This window comes from Physella acuta, unplaced genomic scaffold, assembly GCF_028476545.2.
Source record: "Physella acuta isolate Inbredline_101_S28 unplaced genomic scaffold, ASM2847654v3 ptg000273l, whole genome shotgun sequence".
Taxonomy (NCBI): domain Eukaryota; kingdom Metazoa; phylum Mollusca; class Gastropoda; family Physidae; genus Physella; species Physella acuta.
In genome coordinates this window covers 164,512-176,288 of record NW_026731792.1, presented here as the reverse complement: position 1 = coordinate 176,288, position 11,777 = coordinate 164,512, and the positions used below count along the sequence as shown (strand labels likewise).

The 11,777-nt window shown below is 32.7% G+C and overlaps 1 protein-coding gene across 1 annotated transcript; it reads right to left on the bottom strand.

Moving 5' to 3' along the window:
- Positions 1-1,737: 1,737 nt before the first annotated feature.
- On the bottom strand, positions 1,738-11,645 carry LOC131939285 (uncharacterized). Its single transcript, XM_059297500.1, has 13 exons — positions 11,589-11,645; positions 9,464-9,547; positions 9,233-9,349; positions 8,416-8,484; positions 7,948-8,047; positions 6,934-7,050; positions 6,702-6,796; positions 5,930-6,054; positions 5,396-5,619; positions 5,092-5,202; positions 4,894-4,950; positions 3,319-3,431; positions 1,738-1,896 (listed from the first exon to the last, which is right to left on the bottom strand). The coding sequence occupies exons 2-13, from the start codon at positions 9,536-9,538 to the stop codon at positions 1,762-1,764; spliced, it is 1,338 nt and encodes a 445-aa protein (XP_059153483.1). The 5' UTR covers positions 9,539-9,547; positions 11,589-11,645; the 3' UTR covers positions 1,738-1,761.
- Between the last annotated feature and the right edge of the window lie 132 nt (positions 11,646-11,777).

The following is an 11,777-nucleotide window of genomic DNA, read 5'->3' as shown; positions in this document are numbered from 1 at the left end:
GAATCTAGCCCTGTGGAAGAAGACAATGAAAACGTCTTTGACAATATGGCTGGGTCTAAAAAGTCACCCAGCCCACTACATAGATTTCAACGAAGGGACCACCGACAACCAGTGTTTCTTCCAGACTTTTTTCTCCGGGGGGGGGGGGGGGGCACTTGAAATCTTCGGGGGGGGGGGGGGCGGTAAACTTTCTTCGGGGGGGGCGGACACTGTTAAAAGTATATATTTTCTATATAAATTTCATTTCGTTCGGGGGGGGGGGGGGGGGGGGGGCGGTAAAAAATTTTCGGGGGGGGGGGGGGAAAGAAGAGATGCCTGGAAGAAACTCTGCCGACAACTCAGATTACTCATAACAGATCACCTACTAAATCAGGTCTTAATAATTGATACAGATGTAATGTATGACAGGAGCTTATTAAGTGCTCTATCCTGTATTTTATTATAAGCTTCAAGGCCACATAAGAAAGTCAGCAATTCAGACACCCAGTACCTGTTGTATGAGCCATTTAAAGGACGAGCCTTCACATTGATTTAATGAGCGAAGTTAAATTTGGCACAAGGTCAAGTTTGCCTAAAGTGCAAGAAGAAAACTAGAGCACGTAGATATGACAGAACGAGCAGGGGCGAAGAATAAATTCAACATTCACACCCGATAGTCCATTTTAAAATATGATGGAATGTTTAAACTAAGGCAACAATGTAAATGTAGCATATCAAGGATCAGATGTATTGCTTGGCCAGACAAACTCGCTTAAAACAGGTTCCACAACAATTCTCAACCTATCAGGCATATATATTCCTTTGTTATCTCCCCTTGTAAAATTGATTATACTATTCTTTAATTTTAAATTGATTTTAAATTATTACTTTAATATCTAATTAGATAACAAATTAATAACTATTGCTTTATCTTTGGAACGAATATATCTGGAAATTCACTTCATTTGTTGGAGTGATTAAAAACAGGGTTATTAGATTTGCTGCAAATAGACAGACGTCAGTGAAAATTTTCACTGAAATCAATTAAACATTAAAGGGAAATAATACAATGTTTAACATTAAATAAGCAACAAACAATAATTGAGTGTGTGTGTGGGGAGGGGGGTGTCATGACATTGCTTATATACTTTATTAAATAAAGTAAGTTTGCTTTATTATTTGTCAATTTTCAGAACATTTAAAAGCTTAAATTTTATATATATATATATATATATATATATATATATATATATATATATATATATATATATATATATAAAATAAATTCTACTCTATCAACTATCGGTGTTGGAATTCATTTTAAAAATTGTATGTTTATTATTGAATTAGTTTAGTAAATTAACCAATATCTCTAAATTTAATTATAAACCAAAATAATGGTTTAGTAGTAATTAAATTATAAAACATGCACTTTTTAAATAATAAAATAGTCATACAAATCTAATCTTTCTCAGATTGTATTTAAATCAAGGCATATATTTTAATACCAGATTGTAGGTGTCTGTTGTGTTTTATAGCTAGTTAAATAACTCAAAATCTCTTAAACATCAGAAGGCTGGCAAAGTTGTGACACAAACCTTTGAAGCAGACTAAACTAAAATAAAGACTCTTCTAAAACATATCTGTTAATAAAATTATATTTGATCAGCATCCATTTCATGTGGAGACCTAGTTTATGTTTAAGTGTGACTGTTATTTTGATATGGGAACCACTGGGTTTTTTAATGCTTTTTTAACAAGAGGATAACAACTTTACATTTTCTATAAAAATTTATTTCCTTTATCTTGAGATAACAGTAGCATTGCCTTGGCCAGTTTTTCATAATCACTTGCTTCGTTGTAGACATGAGCGGAGATTCTAACGTACAAACTTCCTTGGACACTTTTGATGGGCACCTGCAACACAAAGATATATCTGGTAACAGGGCTTAGGGTTCATCAAGGTTTTCTCTTGATGAGAATGTCTCTGTCCAAATGTGTCATCTATTGAAGAATTATAAAACAATTCACTTTCTTGAGTAATATAATTAATTATTATTATTTTTGATTTAACGACCTCATCAATCTTGCTGATCGTGAATGCTGCCACACAAGCTATGACTGTCATATGTTGAAGTCATGATACAAGCTATGACTGACATAATGTTGAAGTCATGATACAAGCTATGACTGTCATACCTCTATGTTGAAGTCATGATACAAGCTGTGACTGACATAACTCTATGTTGAAGTCATGATACAAGCTATGACTGTCATATGTTGAAGTCATGATACAAGCTATGACTGTCATATGTTGAAGTCATGATACAAGCTATGACTGACATAATGTTGAAGTCATGATACAAGCTATGACTGACATATGTTGAAGTCATGATATAAGCTATGACTGACATACCTCTATGTTGAAGTCATGATACAAGCTATGACTGACATACCTCTATGTTGAAGTCATGATACAAGCTATGACTGACATAATGTTGAAGTCATGATACAAGCTATGACTGACATACCTCTATGTTGAAGTCATGATACAAGCTATGACTGACATAATGTTGAAGTCATGATACAAGCTATGACTGTCATAATGTTGAAGTCATGATACAAGCTATGACTGACATAATGTTGAAGTCATGATACAAGCTATGACTGACATACCTCTACATTGAAGTCATGATACAAGCTATGACTGTCATAATGTTGAAGTCATGATACAAGCTATGACTGTCACTATGACTGACATACCTCTACATTGAAGTCATGATACAAGCTATGACTGACATAATATTGAAGTCATGACTGTCATACCTCTACATTGAAGTCATGATACAAGCTATGACTGTCATAATGTTGAAGTCATGATACAAGCTATGACTGACATAATGTTGAAGTCATGATACAAGCTATGACTGTCATAATGTTGAAGTCATGATACAAGCTATGACTGACATACCTCTACATTGAAGTCATGATACAAGCTATGACTGACATAATGTTGAAGTCATGATACAAGCTATGACTGTCATAATGTTGAAGTCATGACTGTCATACCTCTACATTGAAGTCATGATACAAGCTATGACTGTCATAATGTTGAAGTCATGATACAAGCTATGACTGTCATAATGTTGAAGTCATGATACAAGCTATGACTGTCATACCTCTACATTGAAGTCATGATACAAGCTATGACTGTCATACCTCTACATTGAAGTCATGATACAAGCTATGACTGTCATACCTCTACATTGAAGTCATGATACAAGCTATGACTGACATACCTCTACATTGAAGTCATGATACAAGCTATGACTGACATACCTCTACATTGAAGTCATGATACAGCATGTTCTGGACCCTCTCTGCAGCGCTGTAGTCTATGACAGGAAACATGGAGTGGACACAACTGGGCAGCTGGACCAGGACCATGGAACCTGCAGATGATCACGGAGCCACCTCAAACAACAGTTACAGAAAAAAAAACTATTTCATGCTTTAGAGGAGTGTTTTTTAGTTTCTAGAGACTTTAAATGGGGGAATAAAACCAAAGTATTAATTTAGTAATATTTAAATTATTTAAATCTCTTACATATTCAACCTATGAGATCAAATTTAATTTAAGCAGCTTTAGATATTTAAAGGGTATCCTCAATTAGTAAACAAACACAATTTAACCAAACTAACCAATTAAAGACATTCAGTTCACACAAACATAACCAACCAATGTTAAACAAGAACAGACCACACAAACATAACCAACCAATGTTAAACAAGAACAGACCACACAAACATAACCAACCAATGTTAAACAAGAACAGACCACAAAAAACTAACCAATTAAAGACATTCAGTTTACACAAACATAACCAACCAATGTTAAACAAGAACAGATCACACAAACATAACCAACCAATGTTAAACAAGAACAGACCACACAAACATAACCAACCAATGTTAAACAAGATCAGATCACAAAAAACTAACCAATTAAAGACATTCAGTTCACACAAACATAACCAACCAATGTTAAACAAGATCAGATCACAAAAAACTAACCAGTTAAAGACATTCAGTTCACACAAACATAACCAACCAATGTTAAACAAGAACAGATCACAAAAGACTAACCAATTAAAGACATTCAGTTTACACAAACATAACCAACCAATGTTAAACAAGAACAGACCACACAAACATAACCAACCAATGTTAAACAAGATCAGACCACAAAAAACTAACCAATTAAAGACATTCAGTTTACACAAACATAACCAACCAATGTTAAACAAGAACAGACCACACAAACATAACCAACCAATGTTAAACAAGAACAGACCACACAAACATAACCAACCAATGTTAAACAAGAACAGACCACACAAACATAACCAACCAATGTTAAACAAGAACAGACCACACAAACATAACCAACCAATGTTAAACAAGAACAGACCACACAAACATAACCAACCAATGTTAAACAAGAACAGATCACACAAACATAACCAACCAATGTTAAACAAGAACAGACCACACAAACATAACCAACCAATGTTAAACAAGAACAGATCACACAAACATAACCAACCAATGTTAAACAAGAACAGACCACACAAACATAACCAACCAATGTTAAACAAGAACAGATCACACAAACATAACCAACCAATGTTAAACAAGAACAGACCACACAAACATAACCAACCAATGTTAAACAAGAACAGACCACACAAACATAACCAACCAATGTTAAACAAGAACAGACCACACAAACATAACCAACCAATGTTAAACAAGAACAGATCACACAAACATAACCAACCAATGTTAAACAAGAACAGACCACACAAACATAACCAACCAATGTTAAACAAGAACAGACCACAAAAAACTAACCAAACATGCTGGATGGGGCAGCTAATTGAGATTTCCAGGATTTGACCAAAATTTGGGCTGTAAAACAGAAGTATATAAAAATACATCACTGACATTTAACAGTTACAAATTACATCTGCTGTACAAAATATAAACTTTACTAAAAAGGTTATTTTAAAACTAACAGGACCATAATAAGATTGGATAACAAATGCTAACCTCCATCTTGGGCTGTCTTGTACATGTACTCTCTAATGTGTGAAGGTTGAAAAGTTTGCCAGAAGTCTAGTACAGTGTGTAAAGACAACATAGAGCTGTAGTCATGTAGCCCTGAATACAAACCACACCAGTTGCATCATTACAAGTTTATTCCATCTTTATAGAATACAGGGTTTAATGCTAAAGCTCATGACAAAGTATCTAGTGAAAAATCTTAAAGTGTTTCTTACTTTGTTTAAAAAATAAATGTGTGGTTTATAAAATAATGCGAGTATCAGACCTCCACAACATACAGATATCTTACCTGCCCAGACAAACTCAGAGCTGAACCCTGAGCCAAAACCATGAGACACCACAGCAGGACGAACTTGACCCTGCAGTTCTCGTCTCACATACAAGAAGGCCACACCTTTAGGACAACACAGCCATTTGTGGCCATTGGAAACATAAAAGTCAGGGTCAAGGCTGCTGATATTTAGAGGGAGAGCACCCAGAGCATGTGCCCCATCAACTAAAACTTTCACGTTGCTGAAATTTAAAACAATGGCGATAAGTTTGTGATTTCTGTGCCATAACTGATCGTCCACAGCATATGATGGATATTTTATTTTCAAGAAAGAAAAAAAAAACAAATTCAAAAAGAAAATGTAGATTTTTTTCAATTACCGCAATATTTTGCAAATAAAATCTTTTAAGTGGTAATTCCAGACTTAATTTGTAAACCATTTGCTGGTACATCTAGGTTAACCAATAGTACCATAAATTAGTAGCACACTATTTAAATGTGAAGTTGATCTATTTAATTGGCAAGAACAACTGGACAGGCGAGACAACCTACACCTTTCTGCATGCTTGAATCATGTCAGCAACAGGCATGATGATTGGTGTGTTGCTGGGGATGTGATCAATCACCACTAGCTTTACATCTCCTCTGGACAACTCTTGGTCCAATAGTTGGAGTATCTGGAACAACAAACATGCTGTGTTCTAAGTTTTTTAAATCAAGACTCCAAAGAAAAGATTCTCACAGAATGTTCAGCAAAGTTAACATTAGTAGTTGATTTTTAATGAGTTGACAAGTGCATTGTTAATCTATTAATAGTTTTTTTGTTGTATGGTTATATTAAAAATATATTTTAAGAAGTATAAAATTAAAATACTTGAGACAATGCAACCTGTCAGTAAATAATTAAAATACTTGACATAATGCAACCTGTCACACTAAATATTTAAAATACTTGAGACAATGCAACCTGTCACACTAAATATTTAAAATACTTGAGACTATGCAACCTGTCAGTAAATAGTTAAAATACTTGAGACAATGCAACCTGTCAGTAAATAATTAAAATACTTGAGACAATGCAACCTGTCACACTAAATAACTAAAATACTTGAGACAATGCAACCTGTCATTAAATAATTAAAATTCTTGAGACAATCCAGATCTGTCACTAAATAACTAATACACTTGAGACAATGCAACATATCACTAAATAATTAAAACATTTGAGACAATGCAACATATCACTAAATAATTAAGATACTTGAGACTATGTAGACCTGTCATTAAATAATCAAAACACTTGAGACTATGCATGTGTACAGACCTGGTCATTGCCTGAGACAGGAAACTGGACAACAGCCTCCCTGTTGACAGCCCCAGTCTTCATACAAATATGTTGGATATGTTTTTTTACAGCTCCTGAAGTTTAAAAAAAAAATGGTTTTTTATGAAGTTTTCCATGCACAAATAAAAGTAAAAATAACTAAAAGTGATTTTTTATTAAGTCATTCTTTACAAAATGCAAATGACTGGGGTGGGGGGATGACATTTATTACCATAGGTGATGTTAAAGCTTAAAATGACATCATTTGGAGACAGTGGGAAGCTGTTGAGCACGGAGTTGGTACCAAATGTTGCGTTGTTGATCAGCACCAAATCTCTGGCATTACAGCCTGGGGACAATAAATCCATCAAATAGTTCTTGGTTATACTTTTCTCATGCTACTTTCTGGCTAACCAACTCTATTTTTTATAGACTTATAAATATCAGAACTTCTACAGGCATCACAACCTAGGGACAATAAATCCATCAAATAGTTCTTGGTTATACTTTTCTCATGCTAGTTTCTGGCTAACCAACTCTATTTTTTATAGACTTATAAATATCAGAACTTCTACAGGCATCAAAACCTAGGGACAATAAATCCATCAAATAGTTCTTGGTTATACTTTTCTCATGCTAGTTTCTGGCTAACCAACTCTATTTTTTATAGACTTATAAATATCAGAACTTCTACAGGCATCACAACCTAGGGACAATAAATCCATCAAATAGTTCTTGCTTATACTTTTCTCATGCTAGTTTCTGGCTAACCAACTCAATATTTTTTATAGACTTATAAATATCAGAACTTCTACAGGCATCACAACCTAGGGACAATAAATCCATCAAATAGTTCTTGGTTATACTTTTCTCATGCTAGTTTCTGGCTAACCAACTCAATATTTTTATAGACTTATAAATATCAGAACTTCTACAGGCATCACAACCTAGGGACAATAAATCCATCAAATAGTTCTTGGTTATACTTTTCTCATGCTAGTTTCTGGCTAACCAACTATTTTTTTAATAGACTTATAAATATCAGAACTTCTACAGGCACTGCTGATGCAGTAAAGTAATAAATAATATAATTTCAAGTTTATTTTTTCTGCTGTTAGTTGAGTTTAGGGGTACAGAGGGATTGGACTAAGTTGGGTAAGAGTTAGGAAATGGATCTTAACTCTGCTACTTGAAGTACCTAAATGCCAAGTGTATGAATCTTAAGTACAAAGGTTCACAGCCTCACCAACAAATGCAGCCAGTCTCCGACACACATGCACCAACAATGGCAGCAGTTCCCTGTCATAGAAACGCAGAGGTTGCTTCTCTGAATATTCCTGCCATTTCTGGTTTTAAGTTCCCAAAAATTTATTTTAAAATGTTTGAATGCAGTATTATGCCAAAAAACGTATGTGTACAACATAGAAAATGCATATTTTTATTTAAATATTTTTTTTTTAAATATCAGCCTGTTTCAAAAAGTGAGAACTGCTTCAGATTTAAATGCAAAATTGACAGTTAATTTTTTTATTTAGGCCTATTTAATGTTAAATATATTTACAGTAATACCAATAAAATAGTTAATTATCAAATTAATGTTTTAATGTTTTTTAAATAGCTTGGCAAAACTACTTAATATTAAGCACAGAACCAACTTTGTTCAATTTAAAATTAATACAATTTTGGGATATTGTTTTTTAAACAAAGCATTTACATGAACAGTCTCCAAAGCTGGTTTTAAAACTCCACCAAATGCACCATGGTTTAAAAAACAGCAAGCTTCCTGCGAATAGTAAGAGAAACAAAAAAAAATTAAAACTGACAACAAAAATAAAGTGGTGAGCATTGAGTCACTAGGATGCCCCTGAGTCCACTGGTGAGCATTGAGTCCACTAAGTTCTGGTGGGTACCTGACTCATGTTAGGGAGAGTAAAAGTAGCTGGGCATGATCTGTCTACAGAGACAGGTGAACTCTTCTTCATCTGCCCGATCAAGCTCAAGGTTTGAAAGTGCAACTTTATTTATTATTACTGACAGATAAAAAGAATTTGTATAAGGTAAACAAACAATCAGAGAATGATCATAGGGGAATGACATGACATCCTTCAAATGGTGGATTTGAATAACTGTTACACACTTCATTAGTCAATTAGTTTTCAAAAACCTTGGTGCTTGAGACAAAAAATCCCTTTCATCTGGGGCAACTAAAAGCAAATCATGCAAAGAACAACATCTGTGTAGAGTAGATCTAATTTGATGTTTACTAACAGTGACCCAAGACAATTAAAGAGTCGAATTTCAAAACAAGTCCAGTAACAAAAATCCAGAAATAAATTATTCTTATCATGACAAAATGCATCTATTAATCATTAAATGTTATGCCTGCATTACATAACATGTATTCAATAAGATTAATTTACTTTTATGGTTTAAAGTACGTTAATGATACAGATCTAGAAGCTTGTACAGTTGTGGTTATGCTGTATTTTTATAATTTGTTATCAACTCATAGAAAAATGATTAGATCTTACCTCAAGTAAGAAAAACTCCTTTTTGAACTTTTTTCCAAAATTAATTTTTTCTTCATCGCTAATATAATTGCTAAAGGTTGGCAAAACAAATGGAATTTTCGGAGGTACATAATCTTCCTGTGAAACAATTACAAAGAAAAAAAATTCAATTAATTATTTGTCTAAACATAATGACTATGTACCATAGATTACAATTTAAAAAAGAGATGTCAGCTGTGACTGTTATTTTACCTCAGACAGTGATTGAAGTTCTTGGACATTTGAAGAGTGGAAGGAACCAAAATCTCTTTTTGTTTGACTCTCCATTTTCCGGAACTAGCAAGTGTAGAGACATGGATGTAAGTCATACCATAACATGAAGAAAGTGTTCAATCCATTTAATCATGAGTATGTAATAAGCCTAAAATTATGTTATAAGTAATAAAATATTAAGTAGGCCCATTTAGGCAAATTTTTTAGGTCCTGAAATTAGAGAGTTATACCTCATCTATTCTTTCTAGATTTAAATCACTAAATTATTACTTATAATATAAGTTATTTGGCTAGGTAATGTTATATTATTAATATTAGGTGAGGCATTGGATTCTAACCTAACAGAGGAGTAACACTTATTATCATCTAGTAATTTTTAATATTCTCTAGTTATTAAGATAATTAAGTTATTAACCGTATTATATTTATAATTATAATTTAAATTAAGTCCTAAAATGTTAAATTTTTAGTAGGCCTATTTCTTTTATAATTTATTTTTAGTAATTTTAGCCTAGGGCCTAGAAGAGGGCAGGCCCTATTTCACATTTGTTTTTATTTTTATAAATTAGCCTAAAAATAATTTTATTTTACAGTAACAGTTGAGTGTAACTTTTTGGAGTCAGTGAACTGAGTGACAGTCAGTTAGAAGTTTTGGTAATCTATCGCTTTAGGTAAGTAAAATCGCCCGCGACTAGTAAAAAACAGGTGACTTCTTAAATTTTAATAATTATTTCACATTTTTTGGAGGATTTATGTTTTGAAATTTACAAACATGTTTCAAAGTTTCATTTATGTAAATGTACCTGTTTTTAAACAATTGTATAAAAACTTTTCAGTAATAAATAAAGATTTGCCATTGTTTTTATCAGATGCAACCAAGCTCATTTACTTTAGAAGCCATCTTAAGTTGTTTTTTTGTAAACTTATAGCCGTTTATAGCGGGAGATTCAGGGGAAGCCACTCTATTTTACAAATGGCTCCTAGTTATATCAAATCTTGCTCGCAAACACTGCTGTTTAAAGTTAATTTCTGGCTAATATTGATATATTAATTAATATAATTATATTTTTTATTTAGCCCTTGATTTTGGTTTATTAATTATTCAGTTATCTATAATATTTGGCACAAATATATCACAATATAGTATATACTGAATATACTTCTATTAATTTTCAAAGTATTAAAGCCTTGACAATGAGGTAACTTTTTCGCACAATACTAGCCGCGGTCGATTTTACATAGTACATACATACTTATAAGGCCTACATAGAACATACTAGTACATACTACTACATAATCTAAACTAGAAACTCTAAAAACTAAAAAAGTCTAAACTAAAAGACTAAAAAAATCGGTAATCTATCGTTTTAGGTACGTAAAATCGCCCGCGACTAGTAATGTGAAAAACAGGTGACTCTTTACATTTTAATAATTATTTCACATTTTGAGGAGGATTTATGTTTTGAAAAATACAAACATGTTTCCTTGTTTCATTTATGTACCTGTTTTTAAACAATTGAATTAAAACTTTTCAGTTATTAATGAACACCAGCGATGTTTCCAGCAGATGCAACCATGCTCATTTACTATAGCAGCCTTCTTGTTAAAGTTTTATTTTTATAGACTTATAGTGCGAGGTTCAGGTGGAAGTCACTCTATTTTACAAATGGCTGCTGTTTATATACTCAAATCTTGCTTGCAGACACTGCTGTTTAAAGTTAATTTCTGGCCTATATTGATAATGATATATTTAGCCATTGATTTAGGTTTATTATTCATTTATTTATAATATTTGACACAAACATATCACAATATACTTCTATTACAGCCTTGACAATGAGGTAACGTTTTCGTACATTAATAGCCGCGGGCGATTTTACGTACCCAAAACGAGTCGGATAGATTACCAAAAAAAATTTTAAAAATCGATAGACTAGGTGACTAGAGATTACCGAAGTTTTTATTAATTTATTTCAAATCGTTTGCTAAATATAAAACTGAAATAAGTGAGCCATACTACTACTACTTTTTACTAGTCTATTAATTACGTCTGTCAATTAAATTAATAAATTCGGACTTTAAAAAGTAAATTGATTTTTTTTACCAGCTGTTAGTTGTTACTGTTATGTTAGCAGACAATTGTTTTGTTTTGATTTTTAACTATTGCCAGTTCATACGGCTGAGTTATTGCCACTTTAAAAAAAAATGTTAAGAATTATTTGTCTAAAAAAAACAAAACAAAAACAACTTAATATTGTGGCTTTTTTAATAACTTCGATTGGGGGGAGGGGGG

Coding starts and splice junctions, on each gene's coding strand:
- LOC131939285 (XM_059297500.1), bottom strand. CDS start 9,538: ATGGAGAGTCAAACAAAAAGAGATTTTGGTTCCTTCCACTCTTCAAAT. Junction 5,620..5,929: donor ATTCAAGCATGCAGAAAGGT/GTAGGTTGTCTC, acceptor TTTAAATTTCAG/CAACGTGAAAGTTTTAGTTG. Junction 1,897..3,318: donor ATCATGACTTCAATGTAGAG/GTATGTCAGTCA, acceptor TTTGTGTTGCAG/GTGCCCATCAAAAGTGTCCA.